The 23703-nt window shown below is 42.4% G+C and overlaps 1 protein-coding gene across 1 annotated transcript in view; it reads left to right on the top strand.

Annotated features, from left to right (window-relative positions):
* LOC145414198 (follicle-stimulating hormone receptor-like) overlaps positions 1 to 23703 on the top strand; it is a 58158-nt gene that overhangs the window by 5442 nt on the left and 29013 nt on the right. The window contains exons 2-3 of the mRNA XM_080283773.1: positions 874 to 948; positions 15392 to 15602. Of these exons, the coding sequence (XP_080139899.1) occupies positions 874 to 948; positions 15392 to 15602 (286 nt within the window). The remainder of the gene's footprint in view (positions 1 to 873; positions 949 to 15391; positions 15603 to 23703) is intronic.

Here is a 23703-nt window from a genome sequence, read left to right as displayed (position 1 = left end):
AAATACTGATGCAAAGAAAAATATTGAGGAAGCAAGACTGAGGATGAAACAAGGATACTGATGGAAGAAAGAGAGAGAGAGAGAGAGAGAGGGACAGACAGACAGACAGACAGAAGAGAGTGATACGACTTTGCAACAGACCGGCTTTACATTATAAACCCTCCTCTGGAAAATACTGCCATTGTTATTATTATTGTTATTGTTATTATTATTATTAGTGATAGTAGTAGTAGTAGTAGTAGTAGCGGTGGTAGTAGTATCATCACCATCAACATCATCATCATCATCATCATCATCTTCATCATTACTGTATTATCATTATTCTCTCTCTCTCTCTCTCTCTCTCTCTCTCTCTCTCTCTCTCTCTCTCTCTCTCTCTCGATTAGTTGTATGATCCGAATAAGGTCAGGAATATACCTAAAGAAGACTTCAGGGTCACTGGGTTAAGGCTTGAACTTCTCTCTCTATCACTTTCTATATATTAATCTGTCTGTATACTTTATTGTGTGTATAATGACCTGTGTATACCATATGTAGCTCTGGATCTTTATGTATGTTTATTTTATGTGCGTTTTTGTCTCCGTGTCTTACCTGTGTGCACTTACTTCATATGTGTGTTTACCCATGTGTACTTACGTGTGTTTGTACATCTTTCTGTGTATGTTTATCATTGTATGTTAATTTATGTTTGTTACTTGTGTGTACTTAGCTACTTTACTTACCTGTGTGTGTGTGTGTGTGTGTGTGTGTGTGTGTGTGTGTGTGTGTGTGTGTGTGTGTGTGTGTGTGTGTGTGTGTGTGTGTGTGTGTGTGTGTGTGTGTGTGTGTGTGTATTTACCCATGTGTACTTACGTGTGTGTGTACTTCCCCCAGGAGCATGAAGGGCAACCCAAGACTGACGGACCTGGATCGTTTGGCCTTCGAGGGGGTCAAGAGTCTTCGGTCACTGTGAGTAATTATTTCATCACGTCTTTATTTACTTTTTATTAATTATCCAAGAGTCTTAGGTCACTGGCGGGGTAATTATCTGAGGATCTGGTTAATTATTCTATATAATTTATCCAAGAGTCGTAGGTCACCGTAAGTTTTTCCATCATCTTCTTAATTACTCTTTATTAGGCTATTTATTCTAAAGTGTTTTTTTACTGGGTGAGGATTAAACGGACTCTTTATCGTTTATTGTTGTTCAGGAGTCTTAGGAATTTGGAAGTTATCATTAAATGGCGTGATTATTTAGTTATTATTTACTCTAGTCTGCCTATTTGTGTGTCTGTCTAGCTGCATTATTTACCTTCAGTAGTATATGTTAGTTTACTGGGCCTGTCTCCCTAAACCTGTTACTGTATCTTGCAAATGTCTCTGTCTCTGTCTGTCTGTATCTATCTAGCTGTTTCTCTTCTGTTTATAATTTCGTTCTGAAGTCTCTGTTATTTTGCCTTGTACTACCGTCTATCAGTTTGTGTGTCTGTCGCTCTGTTTCTGTCTCTGCGTCTGTCTGCCTCTCTGTCAGATTCACCTATATTCTCCACTATCACAGCTGTCCATCTGTTACGGCGTTATTCATTATTCATACACTAACGCACCTCATCTCTCTCTCTCTCTCTCTCTCTCTCTCTCTCTCTCTCTCTCTTCTCTCTCTCTCACCATAAATCCTCATTGTAAACCATATAATTTTCACACTTTCCATCCACATTTTCTCTGACCTGCAATATTCAACTGAGCCCTTTCAATACGATGATGCCTTCTGTAATATTTTTCCTTGCTACGGACAGAGAAGATGATTTAACCTAGATCTTTTGTAATATAAGAGTTCCAAGCAGCCTTCATCAACGCTTCACTGCCACAGATTGCTTGAGAGAGAGAGAGACAGAGAGAGAGAATATCTGTGTGTGTGTGTGTGTGTGTGTGTGTGTGTGTGTGTGTGTGTGTGTGTGGATATCATTTTAAGCCTTTGAATCCCTCTGCTTATTTTATTTTTCATTTTAACTGCGCTATATACAGACGATTTTATTGTACCTGTGTGTGCTTTAATAGTGTAGGGGTTAATGAAGGCTACAGGTATCTCCTCTAACCTGTATAAAATCGTCTGGAGGAGGTAGCAGGTATAAGGCATGAAATACACACTCGGGCGGAAGAGGTGTAGTTAGGGTAGTTATGTTCCTTTGCAGTGAGTGGCAAAGTCCCATCAGATATTTTCATTCTCCTTGATTTTCGTTTTATTATTGATGTTATTACTGGCGATTCGGTTGATGGTGATTTAGAACTGATTTATGCACGGTTATTTATGTGTTATGGTTATTTTACTGTGACTTGTGGCTGGCGCTGATCGATAGTACTTTTTGCAAGATGAGTGACTGAAGTATTCCTGGTGTTATTTATTGATTTATGATAGTTTATTCGTTATTTATGTATTGTTATTATGGACCCTTCTTTATTTATGTATCTGGTGTTGTGACTCGTTCATCCCCAGCTGTTTATTATTCATTCTCCTTTCACTCCTGACGCCGCCACAACTCAGGTATTCATGACGGTGGCTTGGAGGGGTGGGGGGAGAAGGGAGGTGGGGATTAAAGTGGAGGAAGGGGAGTGTTGAAGTGGGGAAGGAGAGGGAAGAATAAGGGGAATTGTAGTGGAGGGAGGAGAGTGTTGAAGTGGGGCAGGTAGGGGGTAAGAACTGGAGGGTGGGAGGGGAGGGAAGTGCTGAAGATAGGAAAGGACTGGGGAGGGGGGATTATGTGGTGGAGGGAAGGGGGAGATTTAGTGGGGTGGATCGGAAAGAGTTGCGTAGGGGGTGCTAAGTGGGGTAGAGGGGTTGGGGGTCAAGAGGTGGGGAGGGAGAGTGAGGTATTGGGAGAGTGGAAAGGAAGGGGGAGAGGAGCAAAAGAGTGTGAGGTGGAGGGAGGGGGGAAGGATGTGTTGAATGTGAGGGGAAGGAGAGGAAGGATATTGATGAGAGGGGAGAGGGGTGTAGATGTAAAGAGTTGGGGAGTGGAGGGGAGAGCCGAAGGTTGGTGGTAGGAGGAGTAAGGGAAAAGGAGTCAGTGTCAGGCTGAGAAAAACCATCATCAGAAGAAGAAAAAGGAGAAGAAAAGAGAAGTGGAGAAGGAGGAAAAGGAGAAAAGAGTAGAGAAGTAGAGAAAGATCAAAAGGAGAATTAGAAGAGAAGTGGAAAGGGAGGAAAAGGAGAAAAGAGGAGAGTAGAGAATAAATGTTAACTGATGGATGATCGGATAGGAGAGAGACATGAGGCGATACGAGAAATGTATGGAGGAAAAAAAGATAAGCTGGGATGATTAGACAATGTGACGACAAGATAAAAAAAAAAAAAAAGCACTACCTGGGATAGGAAAGAAAAAAAGAGAAAAGAAAATGGAAAAATTGGAGAGCGAAGACAATGAGAACATGTAGACGAAAGGAGAGAAGAGGAAAAGAATAGAACAAATGAGAAGAGCCAAGTGAGAAGAGACGAGAAGAGAGGAGAGAGAAAATCTAGATGAACAGGCAGAGTAAAGGAGAAAAAGTTACTATTAAATTAAAACTAATGAAGAAGAAAGAAGAGGAGAGAGAAGAAAGTAGGAGAGAAAAGAAGAAAGGAGAGAGATCAGATTAAAGGAAGGGAAAGGAAACAGGAGGAAGTAAGAGAAGAGTAGCAGAGATGAAAAAGAGGGGAAGATTAAGTAGGGAGAAGAAAGAGGATTAGAGGGAAAAGAGGGATCGGATAAGGGAAGAGAGAGTCCGGAAGAAGGAGGAGGGAGTGGGGAGGAAATGAAAAGAGAGGAGGAGAAGGAGGGGAAGGGGAGAGGAGGTATATGGGGAGTGGGTAGAGGAGGGAAGTGGAGGAAGGGTTGAGGAGGGAAGAAAAGATATGGCATGGAGAGAGGGGAGAGGAGAGGAGGGAAGGGAAGGGAACAGAAAAATATAGAGGAGGAAACCAGGGAGAGGAGAGAGGAAGGAAGGGATGGAGGACTAGAGGATAGAAAAAAAAAGAGAGAATAGATTGAAAGGGAAGTGTAGAGAGAGAGGGAAAGACGATGACAGGAAACTAGGGAGAGGAAAGGAAGGGAGGGGGAGGGAAGGGCAAGGGACATGGGTGAAGGGGACGGGTCGGAGGCAAGAAAAAGGCCTTACAGGAAGGAAGAAATTACTGAACGGAAATTAGGAGGGAAAAATGGCGGAAGATAATATTAAGAAAAAAAAAAGTACGCGTCGATTGAAAAGAGGATCTGGAGAAAAGATAATAATGTACAATAACAAAAAGAAAATGGGAAAATTGAAAATGTGAAATAGTGCTTGTACCCTGGGATTTCCTTTTGTCTGTGTCTGGATCCTACTCATTCCATTTAATAGTGAAAAATGGGGTGATGATGATTATGATGATGATGATGATGATGATGAAAGGATGTTTGATAAAGAAAGAATAGAGAATGGAAACGAAAAAGTGGAGAAAAGAAAACGTTGGATAGTTGAAGCTAAAGTGAAAGATATTTGGGGAAAATTAAGAAAAGTTACGTGCAGTATCCGGAAGTACGGTTAAAAATAAGTGGAAGGAAGAGGGAGAGACGGGTACAAATTAGGAGAGAGAGAGAGAGAGAGAGAGAGAGAGAGAGAGAGTCTGTGAAGGCAAGTTATTGGTACTCCACGTCCTAAACACGTGCTGTGACTGTAGTGATAAGCACCACCACTCACGTCCCTCTCCTTCCCCTTTCCCTCACCTCTCTCTCCTTCTCACCATTCTCCTGCCTCCCCTTTCGCCATCCCTCTTCCCTCCCTCACCCTGCGTCCCTCTCCCTTCCCCACTCCCATCTCCTCCCCACCCAGCACTCTCCCTCACCCCTCTCCCTCTCCCTCTCCCCATTCTCTCCTTCACCTCTCTCCCTTCCCCTGCCCCGTTATATCTGTGCCACCAGGTGCAAGCGCCCCTTTCCGGCACCAGACCTCTCACAGTGAAGGGGTTAACCACGTGATTCTTCCCCTCTCCATCCCCCTCTTGGCATCCTTGTCCTTCCGCTCAGTCTTCAGTCTGATCCTATTACTCTTCCATCCCTCTTCACTCCTTCCTCTTGAACTTCTCCTTTCCAACTCACACACGACTTACTGCAACGCCTTGCCTCTCATCCCCTACATGTCTCATCTATATCCATTCATCTTAGCTTTACCTGCCCCATATTCGCCACCTCCCCCCGTCACCGGTATCCCCACCTTTCCTCGTGTCTTCCACCCACCTCACCACCCCCACTACCTCCACTTTTATTTTTATTCCACTCTCTTCTGTTGCCTCCACTCCACAACGTCCACCCTCTTCTGTTACCTCTGTTATCTCCACCTCCAGAATTCACTTTTTGTCCCACTGCACACCACCTTCTAACCCCCCCCTCTCCCTCCCCACCCTCAGATTGCCTAACCTCCTTCTCTGTCTTTTCTGCCTAATTGGGGGAGGCGGTGGTTGAATCGGTAGAGAGGTGAGTTAATGGCCTAATGCACTTTAGGTCATCGTGGTTGGGGCAGGGAAAATTTTAAGAAGTTGAATTTCGTTAAACTAGACTTTACCGATGTACCATAAGATCCACCGACAAGTGATAAGAACTGCCCCACTAAAACCAGTACACTAGTCCTGTATGAGACAACTCTATCATGTACTCAGTTTGGACGATGGGTGTGAGCGCCGATGTGGTGACATGTGGAGGTGTGTGGTGTCTAGGAGGACTGCCGGGCCTTAGGGAACGGCATGCTATACCTATGTACAAACTCGAACCACAAAAAAAAAAAAAAAAGTGATAATTTTCGTCTGTTTGCTTGCCTTGAATGATAGTGAATACATACCTGGCCCACATCACCCGTCACTGTGTAGATGGAGGCTTTTTATTTTTTTTTCCTATTTCGGGTTCTTGCTTACCTCGGGTACTTGCGTTATGGTGATGATGATAATGGTGATGTTGATGATGATGATATTTTCTCACTGCTTATTTTCTCTCTCTCTCTCTCTCTCTCTCTCTCTCTCTCTCTCTCTCTCTCTCTCTCTCTCAGTATATTTTTGGACCCCTTTTTTCCACTTTCCCTCCACTGTCACACCAATTTTCACTTCCGCATTCTCCCCCCTCTTTCTCTTCCACTCCAATTCCTCACCCTTGTGCCCTTCTCCGTCCCCTGCCTCTTCTTTACCTCTTTCTTCTTTCACTCTCCCCTTTCTCCCCACCCTTCTCCCTCCCTCATCCTCTCCCTACCTGTGTCCCCCACTCCCTCCCCTTCTCCACTTCTTCCTCCTCTCCCCTCCCCTCCCGTTCCATTTCTGTTCCTCTCACTTCCTATTAATCTTATGTTTTTTTTTCTTTTCTTTTTCTTCAGGTCCCTTTCCTCCTATCTTTCCCTTCACCCCCCCCTCTCCCTCCCCTCTACCACCTATCCTTCCATCTCGCTTTCCCAAGAACCTCCTGTTGCTCCTCTTCACTCCTTCCTTTCTCTCCTTCCTCTTGATTCCCTCTCGCTCTCGCCCACCTCATTCCTCTCGCGTTTCCTATAACCTTTTGTGCCTGTTTTTCTCTCTTCTTCTCAGTTTCCCCAGAACCTCCATTTTCATTACTTATTTTCCCCTTCCTTCCCTCCTCCCCTCTCCCTCTTTTTCCATCTCCTCCCTCCCTTCCCGTCCCCTTACTTCTCCATTTCCTCCCTCCCCCTGTCCTCTCATCCCTTCCTTCTCAATTTTCCTCTCCGTCTCCTTCCTCTCCCTCACCCCACCCCTGCCTCTCCCGCTCTCCTTCCATCTCCTTCCTTCTCTCTGCCCTCCCCTTCCTTTCCATCTCCCCTTTCCCCTTCCCTCCTCCCTTCCCTTCACGTCGCCATACCTTTAGTTTCCCAATAACTTGCTCCTCTCTCTCTCTCTCTCTCTCTCTCTCTCTCTCTCTCTCTCTCTCTCTCTCTCTCTCTCTCTCTCTCTCTCTCTCTCTCTCTCTCTCTCTCTCTCTCTCTCTCTCTCTCTCTCTCTCTCTCTCTCTCTGCGCAGCTCCATTCCTCACCTCCACATCTGATTATCCCAGTGTTGAACATTTAAGTGTACAGGTTACTTAAAAAAAGACAGCTTTTTTACATGAATGTGACTGAAACGTGTTTAATAATATATAACAATCTCATAGTTGTCAGGAACCAGTGAAGCATTAATATTTGACGACCCTGATGATGATGATGATGATGATGATGATGATTATGATTGGCGACCATGATGATGATGATGATGATGATTATGATTGGCGACCATGATGATGATGATGATGATGGTTGGCGACTATGATGCTGATGACGATTGGCGACTATGATGATAATGATGATGATGATGATAATGACCAGTCCGCCAAATATTACCCAGAATGAAGGTAGTGGAAGAGAAAATGAATCACCTAAGTGGATTAATATGCACTGCGGATTACCCCTTTGCCTGTTAGCGAGATGGTCATAGGAGGCAGTGCTATATTGTACCTAGCAGCAGTGACTCAATAACACCCTCCATGCAACACTAGGACAGGATAACTAGCTTGAGTTCGTGTAATCACTGCCTCATTAGCCTGGATAGAAAAACGCAGACTGAGGGGGAAAAACATTATCCTTTTTTTTTCCCAACTTCACGGCAGCTGATTATGATGGCTTTATAAATGCCTTGATAAGAGGATATGTAATGATATAATTGCTGAAGTGTGAACCAACTCTGAAGACCTGTTTATGAAAATGCATAATGTTTTTGTACCCTTGTCATAGGTGAAGAATTTTGGAGCCATGAAGCTCTGTTTTATGGGTGAAGAGGTAAGAAAGGCATTAAGGATAAGAAATAATGTACGCACACACACACACACACACACACACACACACACACACACACACACACACACACACACACACACACACACAGCAGTAGTAGAGGCTGCAACTCTAGACTCATTTAGACGTGAATTCAATGGACCACAGGAAACAAACGCTGCAGTCCACCATCCTCCTTTCAGCTGGTAGGGAGAAGAGGTGGACTGAGGGACCATTTGTGAGTCGGGGCAGGTCCTCCGTAAGGGTAGCCTCATTCGTAGCACCATACTCGTTTTTCTCTCAACTTGGCCTAGATTTTCGTCCTTTGGCAGCTTAGTTCACACAGCTTAGTAGTACAAAAAGATAACAGTCCGGCTCAACATCCTTTACACAGCACTTCTTCGTGACTGGCATCGTATTCTTCAGTTAATCTTCGTTTATATCTTAGCATTCAAGACGGAGAGATGGGAATTTTAGGCTAAGTTAGAGTAAAACGAGTATAGCATCTGCCATCGCTGTAAACTTCCCTCAGGCATTTCAGTTCACCAGGTTTTTGCTTCTCTCCATTTTCCAGAACTGCTGGTTGGGGGAGAGTCCTCATCTTTGCTTACCTGTTCTTCAACTTTAGTAATAAGAGAGTAGCTAAGTCTCTCTATTAATATTAAGACCGAACCACATACAGACAGACTGAAAGGGTTTGTGTAATATAGGTATCTACAGTATAATTCCATGTTGCACTGTCTCCCTCACTCCTTCCCCCTCCCTATCTCCCTTTCTGGGCCTCTTACTTTCCCAATAACCTTCACTTCCTCCCCTACCTCTCCCTCCTCTGCCTGCCTCTCCCTTCTGTTTTCCCTTCCTGTCATCCTCTTCCACCTCCTCCCTCTCCCTCTCCCTAATCGAGCGTCTCCTTATATTGTCCTATCTAGAGGCTGTCCATCTGGGTGAGGTATAATCTTGGAGAGAGAGAGAGAGAGAGAGAGAGAGAGAGAGAGAGAGAGAGAGAGAGAATCCCGCTTAATATAACCTTCCATGAATAATAGATGTAATATTTTTCGAAGTTAATAAAGAACTTTCCTTCCCCACTGATTCCCCAAACTTGCCCATTTCAAACTATATCATACATTATCAGAGTATTTCGTTCGAGTGGTATCTACTTCGCAGTCTATCTATCTATATGTATCTATCTATATCTATCCAACTATCTCCTGTACAGTATGTCAGTCTGTCTATATATTCGTAATGTATTTTTTTGATGGATTTATTTGTTTTGATGGATTTGTTTGTTTTTGGTCCAGTTGTTTTCATTCATCTGTGAGCTTATTGTGGCCGCTCTTTGTTTATTGTTTGTTTACCCGCGCTGCCCCGTGACGTCAGAGGGTCAACAAAAAACGGAAATAAGGGAGGGGAAAAACGGTGGGGGACGACGGATGGATTTTTTTTTTTTTTTTTTTGAGAGAGCGAGAGAGAGAGAGAGAGAGAGAGAGAGCTCATTTCGTGGCAGACGGTGTTTTATCAGTTTAGAGTGTTTGTTTGTGTGCTTGTTTTTCTGTTTCCGTTCGTTTCACTTTTAGAACATTTACTCCTATTTTGATTTTGATTCTGATATTCGGTATGCGATGAACTTGATTTTGACTTCCGATGAACGATGCCTCCAGTGTTGTATATATTATGTTGATAGTGGCAGTGTTGTTAGTGTTACTCTTTCTCTTGTTATTGTTATGCTGAAAAAAAAAAAAAATTGTTATCACCCATTTTATGTTCGTTATTATTTTGTGATGATGATGATGATGATGATGATGATGAGGAGGAGGAGGAGGAGGAGGATTATGATGGTGATTGTTATTAGTAGTAGTAATATCAAATAATGTTATATCCTCCTTTGCATACTGTTATTGTTCTGAGAAATTTTATATTGCTGTTTTCATCATGTTATGAGGTTTACAGTTTTATTAATATGAACTCCATATTCTGTATTCATATTGTTGTTGTAGATATTATTATTATTATTATTTTTTTTTGGGGGGGGAGATCTAGAAGGCGGACATTCCAAGATCGTTCGAGATTGAGACTTGAAATTGTCTGGAGCGATGTATCTTGCTTGGTTGCAGATTTATTTGGGCACAGTTTTATTTTCCCTACCACTAGTGCCTTCTATGTTATTTTTATCAACTTTACTTTCCTGCGCAACAAAAACTACTGAATCGATGGCTTTGCGAATGTTCCAGTATATAGTCGTCAACATGTACTAGTGCACCTGGGTATTCATATTGAGATCCAACAAATATTTTCTGAGATGTTGAGGAAAATCAAAATGGCCGCCTCATGCCTGCTAAATCGGAAAGTATTTGGTCGATTTTGACCAAACTCGGTGAAAATGTAGTGAGTCAAGAATGAACATGATTTGCATAGTATGAATGATCTTGACCCTGATTTCAAGGTTACAGATTAAAATCCGTAAAAATTTTTTAGCCATATCAAAAGTCCCTCAATATTAGCTCTACAGCGATAGCAAAAGTATTTTCAGAATCTAAGAGAGTGTCTACTTTTTAAGATTTCCAAACAGCAGTTATGACAAATCAATATTTTTTTTATGGTTTTTGAAGGTTAGTTGACGTACCATCAAAAAGCTGCTAAAAATGCTATTTTTCCTGCACGTAATATTGAAACTTAAGGATCAAAATGTATTACCAACTACCTGTAGTATGACCCTATTCTGTCTGGTGGAAAAGTCAAATTTGACCTCCAATGTCATTTCAAGGTCATTTTGACATTTTGTCTAGGTTTCTTTGGTAAAAATTCCAGTATATTATACCTCATGTTAGACTGTAAACCATATCTGATGTACAAGCGTTTTGTGTGTGTGTGTGTGTGTGTGTGTGTGTGTGTGTGTGTGTGTGTGTGTGTGTGTGTGTGTGTGTGTGTGTGTCGTACTAATCTGCAATGTTGTATCGTCTGGAATGTGGAGTTTTTTTTTATATGGTTCTGCAATTTCAGAATTCTAGTTGTTATTATTATTATTATTATTATTATTATTATTATTATTATTATCATCATCATCATTATCATCATCATCATCATCATTACTACTTGTTTGCAGTATTTTTATGATCTTCCACTACCAACTCTTACATTACTATATATATATACTGTACCTTGCTGGAATTATTTTCTGTGTTCGAAAGAGCAGTATTTTCAGTGTTAATATTCATATAATAATCTTCCTCAATCATTCTCCTGTTTTTCACATAATTATTGAAAACACATTTCCAATATGGCGGTCCATTCTCATCTCTCACCTTTTCTTCCTTTTCATCGCTTTTCTTCTTCTTTTCTTCCTGCCTCTGTTTTTCCCTCAACATTTTTACGAGATTGATATATGGGTCCCAGCTAATGGAATATTGAGAGAGAGAGAGAGAGAGAGAGAGAGAGAGAGAGAGGTGGGGACGATGGAAAGAACGAAGGGAGGAGGATGGAAATAAATGGGATACTGAGACTGACAGACGGACAGAGAAAGAGAGAAGTGGGGACGATGGAAAGGAAGAAGGAAGAAGGATGGAAATGAACAAGATATTGAGAGAGAGAGAGAGAGAGGGAGAGAGAGAGAGAGAGAGAGAGAGAGAGAGAGAGAGAGAGAGAGAGAGAGAACTGTGATATACTTAAGAATTTTTAAACCTTCTCTCTTACCTCTACCATTTTCGTCTTTATTATTGCACAAACACCTTAACTCTCACTTTTTCACGCTGGTTCTTATTTTTCTCTCCAGTCCTCCACTTTCTCCTCCTCCACCTCTTGTCTCTTGCAACTGTCTCTTATCTCTACATAATTCTTGTAATGTCTCCTAATCACTTTTCTTTACCCCTGCTTTATTTTTCTTTACTGCATTATCTCGATTGTGCCTTATTGTCTGTCATATATCAAGCCATTTTTTTATTTACAGTGGATAGTGAAAGCCATAATCAAGTCAAGTACCAAATTCTTTCAAGAGCTGAATAAATTTGTTTAGAGATGTCAAGGAAACAATTATAATACGTTGTCGGATTTTCTGCTTTTTTTTGTGTTTACTCCGATTTTTTCTTATTATTTACATTCATATCTTTTCAGTTGTTCGTTTGCTTCCTTTTATTTTTTCGCTTTTAAGCAGTTTCACTTTTTCATATTTTCTTTTTAAACTTGATGTTGCATTCTCTTCCCTTTTAACATCGTTTTTTTAGCGTTCTTTTTCCATTTACCCTTCACTTTCCTTGCTCTACACTCCGCCTTTCTTGTACTTCATTTCTTCCATTTTCACTTGGTTGGCTTCAGCTGACGTTAAATATTTCCTTTATTTTCCTCATTGTTCATTAGCTCTATCTTATCTTTTCATCTCTTTTATCTTAACTCTCATTCATTCTCTGACAACTTACATCATCATCATTTTATCATCCCTCATCATATCTTGCTTTCACTCTTGCTTCTTTTATTCGCTCTTTCATCTTTTGTGTTTCACCTCTCGTTCCTTGTGTCGTTTTCTTTATTTAATGACTTAATTGGCTCATTTCTTCTGTCTCGTTATTAATTCATCGTTATTTCGTTTAGTATACATCTTAATTTTACTCATCCTGCTTTTTGTTTTACTTACTGTACCTTACTGTCTTCTTTATATTCTCATAAATTCATTATACCATTTCCTTATTATGACCTTTATTCTCTTAAGTTTCTTTCATTAATGCTTTTTTCTGTTGACTTCCGTGTATCTCGTAGTTCAGTCACTTTCTTCCTTACCTAATCTGTCACTAACCCTGTTTCATCATTTCCTCTTATCATCGTTCATTCACGCTTTTCACATATAACACCTTTTATTCACTCCCTCACTTTCATTCTCTCCTGTGCCATTCACTTTGCCATCTGTTTCACTTCTCCCCCATTCCTGTCACTCACTTCTCTCTTTCTTTCTCACTTTTTTCATTCTCTCACCCCTCGCCTTCCCCTCTCTCCTCGCTTTCTCCTATCAAGTTCCCCTTTCCTCTCTTACGTCACTGACACCAATCGTCCCCTCTCTTTCGTTTCTCCCCCTTACATTCTTTCTCTTTTCTCTCTTCCCTTGGTTCTCCCCTTTCTCTCTTCTCTCAGACCCTCAGTGTATTTGCTTCTACTTGCCATTAATATTGTTCATGTTTAATGTCTGTCTACTCCTTTTTATTCTGTCACCTCTATCTCTCATTCTATCTGTTTCTCTCCTTTCACTCTTTCATCACCTTATCCTTCCCGTTTCTACCCCGACTCCTCTTCTACTTCTACCCTTCTACCTCCTATTTTTCTCTTCCTTCGTCCCCCCCTCCCTGTTCTCGCCCTGTCCCCCCACCCTGTTGCCCATCTTCCTGTTCCCTCCTCTTTTCACCCCTTCACTTCCGTCCTCTTGGCTCTCCCCTTCTCCTCTCTCTCTCTCTCTCTCTCTCTCTCTCTCTCTCTCTCTCTCTCTCTCTCTCTCTCTCTCTCTCTCTCTCCTCCCTTTATCCTTCTTAATCTCACCCTCTTCCTCTCACCCCTCTTATCCTCAATGTTCGCCCTTCCCTCCTCATCTCACCCTTACGCCCCTCTTCCCTTTTCCCTTTCTTCTCGCCTCTCTACCCTCTTCATAACCCCCCCTTCTCTCCTCCCGTTCCCCTCCTTTTACGCCTCTCTTCCTCTTCCTTCCCCCTCTTGCCCGTCTCCCCCCCCCTCCCCGCCACGTCATGGAGAAAAGCGGCACCGATCCATTTTGCCACCCAGAAAAGTTGATTTATTTATTTTTGGGTAATCCTGTTTATTTCTCACCACTTTCTTAATCTCATTTTAACTTTCTGCTTTATTTTTGTATCATTCTCTCTCTCTCTCTCTCTCTCTCTCTCTCTCTCTCTCTCTCTCTCTCTCTCTCTCTCTCTTTCCATTGCATATTTCCCTCACATCCTTTCCTACAGCCTTCTTTTCCTTCCTTTCAAAACCTTTCTTTCGTCTACCTTCATCTTTCTTCCATGTTTTTCACCATCTTCCATCTCCCTCCTCTTCTCTTAGCCTACCTCTTCCCTCTGTACCGCCTTTTTTCTTCCCCCCCTCTTCTTCCTCCTCCCCACTTTGACCCAGTGACCTCAGTGAAACGGGAATCAGCTGCCAGTCAAGGAAGGGGTTGGGGGACCTTGAAACCCCGTCATCTATAACCTTATGGCTCCATGTTTTAGTCATTCTGTGCCTCTGCCTTCTCCCCCTTCATGATAAATTGCAATAGTTGCCGTGAAGGGAGTGAGGGACGCCTTCCTGTGTTGGCGACTCCACTGCCTGGCTATATCAACATCCCCTGACTCCTCCCCTGTCGTCTGTAAGGTGAATGGTGGACTGCAGGAGAAGGTAGTTTCAGTCCGCAGATTCACACTCAAACGAGGCGGTGGTTACAGCAATAGCAACAACCTCCTTCATATTCGTCATCATTTTCCTCTCTACCCCTTCATACACCGTCCATTCGCTGCCTCTCTTCTACCTCTTTCTGTTCCTTTACACGCATTCTTCCTACTTTCGTATACATCTCTTTGTATTCTCTCTATTAGTGATTCTGCAGCATATTTTTAATTTTTTTTTCTCTCTCTCTCTCTCTCTCTCTCTCTCTCTCTCTCTCTCTCTCTCTCTCCATTTGTCTCAGTGACCTTAGTGAAACAGGCATCATCCGTCTGGCAACGAAGAGCATGAGGACCAAGAAGCCCTGTCGCTGCTGGTCACCTACAACCTCACGTCTCTTTATTTCAGTCCGTCTGTGCCTCCCTCTTCACCTCCTTCATGGCTTTTCAGTCCCTTTCACCTCACTGCCCCTCCCCATATACCGCTTTGATCTTAGGGTAGTTCCTTTTCACACCTTATCCTGATCTTACATTTTTTTTTTTTAATCTTCCTGTCCGCTCCTTGCTATTGTTTTTTCACTGTTCATTCTTTTTCACTCATTCTCATATTCTCTTCCCTCACAGAGACCTCAGTGAAGCAGGATTCAGCCATCTCCCCTCAGATCCTGGAGGTTCTTGAAACTCTCTCCTGCTTTCTTCACTCTTCTCTCCCATGTTTCTTCGTGTTTTTCTCTGCTGTATTTCTCCATTAAGCAGCCTAGGTATATAGATAGATAGATAGATTTCTCCATTTTTATTTCTCTTCCTCTCCTCTCCTCTTGCCCGTCTCCCCTTCCCCCCGCGTCATGGAGAAAAGCGACACCGATCCATTTTGCCACCCAAGGAGTCCTAGAAACTCCCTTCTCCACTCTTCTCTCCCATGTTTCTTCATTTTTTCTCCTCCATTTCTCCATTTTTATCTCTCTCTCCCCTCCCTCCCTCACAGTGACCTCAGTGACTCCCAAAGAAAGGCTGGAAGAAGTAGCAACTCCCTTCTCCTTTCTCCACTCGTCTTTCCCATGTTTTATTCATAATTCTCTCCTCATTTCTTCATTTTTATCTCTTTCTCTTCTCCCTCCTCACAGTGGCCTCGGTGACCCAAAGAAAGGCTAGAAGACGTAGACACTCCCCTATCTTTTTATCAAGCTTCTTCCCCATGTTTTCTTCATTTTATCTTTCTTCATTTCTCCATTGTCATCACTTTTACGTCTCTCTCCTCACAGTGACCTCAGCGAAACAGGCATCAGCTACCTGCCAACGAAGGGGCTGGAGGACCTCGAAACACTCTCCCTTCTGGCCACGTACAACCTGAAGGCGTTCCCCTCGGTGTACTCCTTCCGGCAGATCACCAAGGCCTACCTCACCTACCCCTACCACTGCTGCGCCTTCATGTTCCCTAAGCTGCATGACCCCGACGAACACAGGAAGCACGAGGTAAGGAGGGAGGGAGGCAGGGGAAGACAGAGGGATGGATGGGTAAGAAATTGGTGGATGGATGCATTACGAAAGGAAGGAAGGAGGGAGAATTGAAGGAGTGGAAGGGTGGAGGGGTAGTTTGGTGCAAGAAGGGAGGGATGAAAGGGTTACTGAGTCGTTGGGTGAAGGGATTTTTTTGAGGAGGAAACGGACGGATTTTTTGACGGAAGGATGGAGGGATGGAGGGATTATTTGATCGCTGGATTGAGGGATGGAAGGGTTGAGGGATTGTTGGATGGACCGGGGTGGAGGGATGGAAGGGTTACTGAATCGTTGGATGGAGAGATGGAAGAATAACTGGATGGTTGTTTGGTTCTTTGCCTCAGTGTTGTTTGGTTTTAGTACTGACAGAGTGGTTTGAGAGGATGGATGGTTGGATGAATGGATAAGGCGTTGAAGAGAAGGATGATAATATTTTTTTTTTTGTAGAGTGTATGTACTTGTGTGTTATTTCAGTTTTTTATACCAGCATAGAAGTTTATGTTGGGTGGATGGGAGATGGCCAGATTGTTGGAGAGTTGGGTGGAGGGGCGAAGGAGAGTCAAGGTTTGTGTGAGGTGGGGGTATACTAATGCATATGTAGATGATTATACGAGTACTAGCAGAGTTTCGGATGGATGGATGAATGAATGGAAGGGTGAAAAGTTTATGGATGGATGGAAGGGTGGAAAGTAGATGGACAGATGGTCGGAGTCAGTGTCTATTCGTGTCTTGTTCCCTAAAGTCTGTGTGTGTGTGTGTGTGTGTGTGTGTGTGTGTGTGTGTGTGTGTGTGTGTGTTATTTTAGTTTCCTCACATATCATTTCCTTGTCTTCCTACACTTTGATCAGATTTATCTTACTATTTTGTCTTCTCATATTTTTACTTATTATTTCTTCCTATGTAAGTTTTTTCCTCCTTCCAATAACTTTTCGCTATTTTTCTGTCTAATCTTTCTTTTCCTTCTATCCCTGAATCTTTTCCTTTTCTGCGTCTGTTGTTCTGCTTTCTCCTGGTCCTGATACGCCAGCTCAACTTCACGTTTGTAAGCTTATCTCTCTGCCCGACATTCTTCCTGTTCCTCTTCTTCTTGGCTTCTCAGGGTTTTGCGGGGTTTCTGTATCTCGTGGGTGGGACATCATTCTATTCTCAGTTTGTACGTTCAATTTTATTTTAACATGAAAATTTTTTGTATGATACTAATTGCTTCATAAGTCAGCAGTATTGTATAGAACAGGATTCGTGCTATGATTTTGTTGTTGTTGTTGTTGTTGTTGTTGTTCTCATGCTGTGTAATGTGTGAGGTGTGAATGACGTATCAGTGAGGGAAAATGGTAAACATCTTCAAAGAAGCGAGGTAAAATTTGATGGTGCTGTGAAACCAATATATCTCTCTTTGGTGTTTTTTCAAGTTCAAAGACACTATTGCTCCGCGAAGAGAAGTCCTTACTGACAGAGGATTAAAACCATCTCGTGTAATACATTGGCTGGTACGGGCGCACCCTTTTATTTTATTCAGACTACCACAAGGCATTTATATTGCTGCTGAGAGAAATACTAGAGATCAGAGGGTCAAAAGAATCCCAGTCTCTTCTGTTGCTACCACATGACTTTTCTGTTTTACGGAAAGATATCCAGGCACTCAGTTGGCTACAGAAAACTGACACTGAAACTCTGACAAGCGTACATTACTCATTTTACCGAGGAATACAACAGCTGGCATAACAACAGTACCATTTTTTTTTTTTTTTTAATAGCTAAGTGACGCTATTTTCCTCCTCTTTTTTTTTCCTGCTCCTCTCCACATCCCACTTCCTCCCTTCTTCTCCATCCCTCCACATAGCATTCCCTTCCCATCTCTTACTTCCCTTTCTCCCCTTTACCCTCCGCACCTTGATCCTTTCTTCTTCCTTGCTCCCCCCCACATCCTCTACACCCCTCTCCATTTGCCTCTCATTCCTTCCTTTTTTCTTCCCTTCCGATCCCCGCCTTCCCTTTTCCTTCCCTCCCCTCTTCCATCTTCCCTTCTTTTCCCTTCCCACCCTCCGTCTTAGATCTTCCTTTCCATCCTCTCCCAACCACACCTCTCCTCTCTATACTTTCTTTTTCTTCCATTCCCCTTTGCTGCCTTACTTTTCCTTATTGTCTTTTTTTCCATCTCCCCCTCACGTCCTCACTCACAGCAACACCTCTCCCCTATCTTTTCTTCTTCCCTGTTTCTCCATATGTTGTTACATCTTCTTCCCTAGCTTTCATCTCTATCTCTTCCCTCCTCTCCCTTTCCCTTTCCTCCCCTCCTTACCTTCCTCTCCCCTCGCCTGTCCTTTCATCTCAACCTCTCCCCTCCTCTCCCATTCCGTCCCTTCTTTTTCCCTCCACTCCCCTTCCCTCCCCTCATTTTCCTCTCCCCTACCCTTCCCCCACTTTTTCCCCTCCCCTACCCTCCCCCCCTCTTTTTCCCTCCTCTCCCCTCCCCTCCCCTCCCCTATCAGCTCTTCCCTAAAGTTAGAACAATGTCAGGCAAGCGTTGTTTCCTCCAAATGTTTTATGTTTATTTCCTTTTTTTTCCAGCGACACTCGCGACGAGCTTTCTGGCCGGTTTGGCTAAAGTTTCGGAATGAAGTAGCAACCTTCCCTTCTCTCCCACATCCCCATCCCACATCTTCCCGGCATCTTCCCGTCTCTCCCCTTTCCTGCTCTTCCCGTCCCACAACTTCCCTCCTCGCCCCTCCATTTCCTTCCCCTATCGTTTTGCCTGTACTGTCTCTCCACATTTACTTTCCCTCCATCCCTTATTCTCTCTTCTCTACTGTCTGCCATTATCCTCTCCCCTCCACACCCCTTACCTTCCTTTCTCTTCCCCTTCCTCCCCTCCCCTCCCCACCCCTCCCAATCGTTTCTTCTGGCCTGCCTCTCCACATCCTCTAGCCTCCCTTCCCTTGTATATCTTTGACATCGTTGTATAATATTTAGGATGTATTATCCTTGGAGAATTAATTGTATGGGAAATCATAGTGAAAATGATAGCACTGTAAATAGTACTAGTAGTGATGATGATAATTATATTAATATTAGCATTAAGATTTTTATTATTATTATTATTATTATTATTATTATTATTATTATTAATTGTGGTAGTAGTAGTAGTAACAGTAGTAGTGTAGCAGTCGTAGTAGTAGTAGTAGCAGTAGGATGGAAACATGATAATGATACAATAGCAACTACAGTTGGCGAAACCCAACAACAATCTCATCATTAATAGTAACAACAGCTATCCCATCACCATCAGTAGTAGCAGCAGTGACAACAAAACCACCAGCAACAACAACAACAACGTGATCCGTGGCACCAATAAGACAACGGCAGTACGTCAGAACAAATACAATATCACGGGTACTGTGACGGAGGATAATAATAGGACCAAAACGGGAGACCTTATGAAACAGTATCCCCCTCCTTGTGTGTGTGTGTGTGTGTGTGTGTGTGTGTGTGTGTGTGTGTGTGTGTGTGTGTGTGTGTGTGTGTGTGTGTGTGTGTGAGAGAGAGAGAGAGGGAGAGAGAGAGAGATTCATTCAGAGGGATGTCACCCGAACGTAGTAAAAAAAAAAGTAACATTGAGAAAAAAACTGACAGCCTCTCAACCCGACTGGAAAGACCCGAGATTTATGAGGTGGGAGCTGTCTTTCTGTCTGTCTGGTTGCCTGTCGCTCTGTCCGTCTGTCTGTAAGAGTCCTTGTGGCTTTTATTAGTTCTTTTTCATTTGCATTTTACTTAATCTTTTCCCAGTTGTCTCTTCATTAAGTTTTCATATTTCTCCGTTTTATTGTCGCGTGTAATGCCATGCGTTTTATGTTTTAATCTTGTCTCCTGGTCTTCTTTCTTCTTTTTTACTGTATATTTCTTCTCGTGTTTGTGTTTTTCATACACTATATCTATCTAGCCATCTGTCTCTCCACGTGCTGTATATATCTATCTGTTTATCTGTTATATATATCTATATCTATGTATCTGTCTGTGTCTGTCTGTCTGTCTGTCTGTCTGTCTCTCTCTCTCTCTCTCTCTCTCTCTCTCTCTCTCTCTCTCTCTCTCTCTCTCTCTCTCTCTCTCTCTCTCCGATACAAATATATATAGATATATATATATATAGATATATATATATATATATATATATATATATATATATATATATATATATATATATATATATATATATATATATACTGTATATATATATATATATATATATATATATATATATATATATATATAGATATATATATATATATGTATTACCATTACGAAGCTCCCTAAAAATCACTGATGCCTTTGTTTGCGAAAATGGTATTCCTCATAATTCACCTACGGCATCAGTAACTGTAGCAGCGTAATGGTTGGGAACTGCACCTATGTTGATATACCGATATTTACTCGAAATCTGTTCTAGAATCACATCCTGAAGATAGTACGTCTAGTCCTGACGCAAAATATAGATAGATGGACGCAGATTTAAAATCTGCTGCATCCGCCAGCCGAAAAATGATTTATTTGGTAACTGAATTTACCTAACCAACCTGGCAGCTGTAGGCGAATTTTATCCCATCACCTATTTCACCGCTACTCGTATATCGTGTTTATCGACATTCGTTTTTTTTTTTTTCACTGACGCGAATTGGCTACGTTATATCGTCTCTCATTGGTCAGTTCCCCAGGACGTTTTGCAAACTGCTTTGTTGTAGTTGTTTCGTCTTCGCTGAAATACAACATCCATGGGCGGAAAAGGTTTACCGTAATTAACTCCTGGCCGTCCTTGCCTCAATGTGTGGACTGAGTAACCCAGCCGCAGACCCTTACACTCGTGACGGGAGATGATGATGACGATGATGATGATGATGACGATGATGATGATGATGATGATGATGATGAGGAGGAGGAGGAGGAGGAGGATGCTTATATCTTGTATTTTCCTTTGTCCCGTAATTAATATCTTTATGTTTTCTTTAGCTGGTTTATCAAATCGTCTGTTTTGGTCTGCTTCGGACCCTTTGTTTTCATTTCCTCAACTGTCTTAGAGTGGAATCTGTGTCTCAGTTCTTTTATGTTTGCTGTGTCTTCATGGATGTGATTTTCTATGTAACACTCGCTTGCTTATGTCATTCTCTTGTGCCTTTTCTTATGCTGTTTTATTTATCAGTCTCTCTCACTCTCTTTTTTTTTTCCCCTCTGCCTGTCCCTCTCCCTCGTTTCTCTAATTCCCTGTGCTGTTTGCTGCCTCTTTTCCATGTCGCCTGTCTCCTCGTTTTTTTTATTTTTTTATTTTATTTATTTTTTTTTTAAGATACAGCCGTCTGCCCTCAGCCCCTTTGTTTTGCGGGATCTATTTTTTTTTCTTTTTATCCCTTCTCATTTTGTGTTATCTAGGTCAGTTATCTTGTTTGTGTTTTCCGTCTTTATGCTCGTATCTAGTGTCTGTCGTCGTGTGTGTGTGTGTGTGTGTGTGTGTTTGTGCGTGTGCATGCACGCATGCGCACACACACACACACACACACACACACACACACACACACACACACACCTCACATCGATAAAGTAAAATACAGCTGAATGGTCTTGACGTGTGACCAATACAATTTTGAAGAGGGTGAGAGGTGAGGGGAGAGAAGGGTGAGCTGAGGGGACAGAGAGGGGAGAAAAAGAGAAGAGTGTGAGAAGCGAGGAGGTAGGGAGGAGAAGTAAGGGGAGAGAGAGGGCGATGAGGAGAGTATAGAGGACTGAGAGATGGGAGATGAGTAAGGTTAGGGAAGGAAGCAGAGAAGTGTGTTGTGAAATGGAGAAGAAGAGGGGAGAAAAAGGGTAAGACGAGGGGAAGAGTTGGAGAGAAATGTGACATGGAAGAGGAATAGTGAGAGAGGAGGTAGGGGAAGAGCATGGCGGTAGGGAAGAAAGATGAGGGAAATGAATTACGAAAAGGAAAGAGCGAGGGGAAGGGAAGGAAGGGAAGGGTGAGATGAGGAGGTACTAGGAAAGATGGTAAAGTGATGTAAACGGAGAGGAGAAGAGTCAGTGGGGAAATGAAGAGAGGAGAGAGGAATAAAAGGGGAGAGAGGGAAAGGGAGCGGGGCGAAAAGAAGCAAAGGAGAAGGTAAGAGAGAGGAGAAAAAGGTGAAATGGAGGAAGAGATAAAGGGAGGGAAGAGATGAAGAAATATACGAGAGACGAACGGACAGGAAGGGCAAAAATGGAGAAAGACGATTTGGAGGAAAGAAGAGGAGGAGGAATATAAGATGAAGGGAGAGAAGAGATGAGAAGATAAAGTTTGTTAAGTGATAAAAGTAAACTAAGAGTGAACAGGGGTGAAATTTAGAGTAAGGGAAGGAGATGGAAGTGGATAAAAGTAAGGCAGTGAAAGGAGAGACGGATGAGAGGTAGGTCACGGAGAATGAAAAGAGAGAATATTTTAACCATCTCATTTTCGGGCCAACTCCAATATTTATTCTTTCCCAGGAAGACGATTTATTTATTTATGTATTTACTTATTTATTTATATTTAGCTGAGTCAGTATAGCAGCCTGAGAGTGTTAATACCCTAACCATTAACCCTGTCTTGGGCCGAAGAAGGAGAGAAAGGGAGTAAGACGTGAGAGGCATAAGGAAAAAAAAAAAGAGAAGTTTTTTATAAGAAGATGAAAGAATCAGAGAGAAGGGTATTGGAAAAGCAAGAGACGTTTAGAGAGAAAAGTAAAAAATGAATATAGATGAGAATAATAAAAATACAGAGAGACTGAGAAATGGTAGAGAGAATATTGCAAAGAGGGGAAAGGTTTAATGGAGAGAGAGAGAGAGAGAGAGAGAGAGAGAGAGAGAGAGAGAGAGAGGTCAGAGATATCATGTAAGGGGAAAGGGGATGAATAGGAAGGTGAGGGGAAGGGTTGTTGATGTAAGATTCAGTTTGTGTGTGTGTGTGTGTGTGTGTGTGTGTGTGTGAGAGAGAGAGAGAGAGAGAGAGAGAGAGGTGATGAAGTGAGGACATAAAAGGAGAAACGAGGAAAGATGGGACAAAGTGAGACGAGGAGGCTAAAGATGTGGTCGTGGGAAGGAGAAGTAAATCGAGAGAGAAAAGGAGATAAAGGGAAGAGTGAGAGGGAAGGATGATATGCGGCAAAGAATAAGTTTAGAGAAAGGAGAAATAGGATAGAAAAAAAGAGAATAATGATGGAGGATGATGAAGAAAAATGGAGAATGTAAGAACGTGGAAGAATGATAAAAAAGATGATATACACGATGAATGAAAATGAGAGAGAGAAAGCATAAGAATGAAGAGGCAGGGAGAAGAGTAAGTGTGGAAAGAAAATGAGAAAAGAGGAGAATATGCATGTCAGAAAAAGAGAAGAGGAAGGGAATAAGTACAAAGAAGGAGGAAGTGAAAGGGAGAAATAAAATATGAAGATAAGAATAAGGAAAGATTGCTTACAAAGAAAGAGAAAGAGAAAAGAGTACGTACGGAGAAAGACGAAGGGCAAGGGAAAGGATGAGGTGAAGGAAGAAGAGGAAGATAGAAAGAGGGAGGAAGAGGAAGAAAAAGGGCGAAGGAAAGCAGGAGGAGGAGGAAGAAGTGGAAGAAATGGTACGAAAAAGCAGGCAGATATATGAGGAGAGGCGAAAGAAAGGGGAAGGAAGCCCATGATGAGTCAGTGAAGTGGCAAGGAGGGGAGAAATTGGGGGAAGAGAGAGAGAGAGAGAGAGAGAGAGGCTGGGGGCGCGGAGAAGCAGGAAGTGGTGGTGAGAGACATACGAGACGCGGAAGAGGAAAAGGAGTACAAAAAAAGTAAAAGGAATTTGAAGTAAGAGAGGTCAAATGTAGAGCAGATAACAGGGGAAGAAAAAGAGAGAAGAAGGAAAGGGAATGGAGGACAGGAGGAGAGAAGGAAGCAGTGGAAACCATGGAAAAAGATGACGAGAGAAGGAGTAGGAAAAAAGTGAAAAGGATGGAAATAATGGAAAATGAATACAAACTAGGAAGGTCAAAGGAAAAAGAAGAGCAAAAGAAGGACCTGAAGTGTTGAAAAGAGAGTGGTGGGAATAT

The sequence above is a fragment of the Coenobita brevimanus genome, chromosome 98, assembly GCF_032717465.1.
Source record: "Coenobita brevimanus isolate Jiangsu-jjx chromosome 98, ASM3271746v2, whole genome shotgun sequence".
In the NCBI taxonomy this organism is placed as follows: domain Eukaryota; kingdom Metazoa; phylum Arthropoda; class Malacostraca; order Decapoda; family Coenobitidae; genus Coenobita; species Coenobita brevimanus.
Note: the sequence above shows the minus strand (reverse complement) of the source record. Positions and strands in the feature narration are given on the sequence as shown.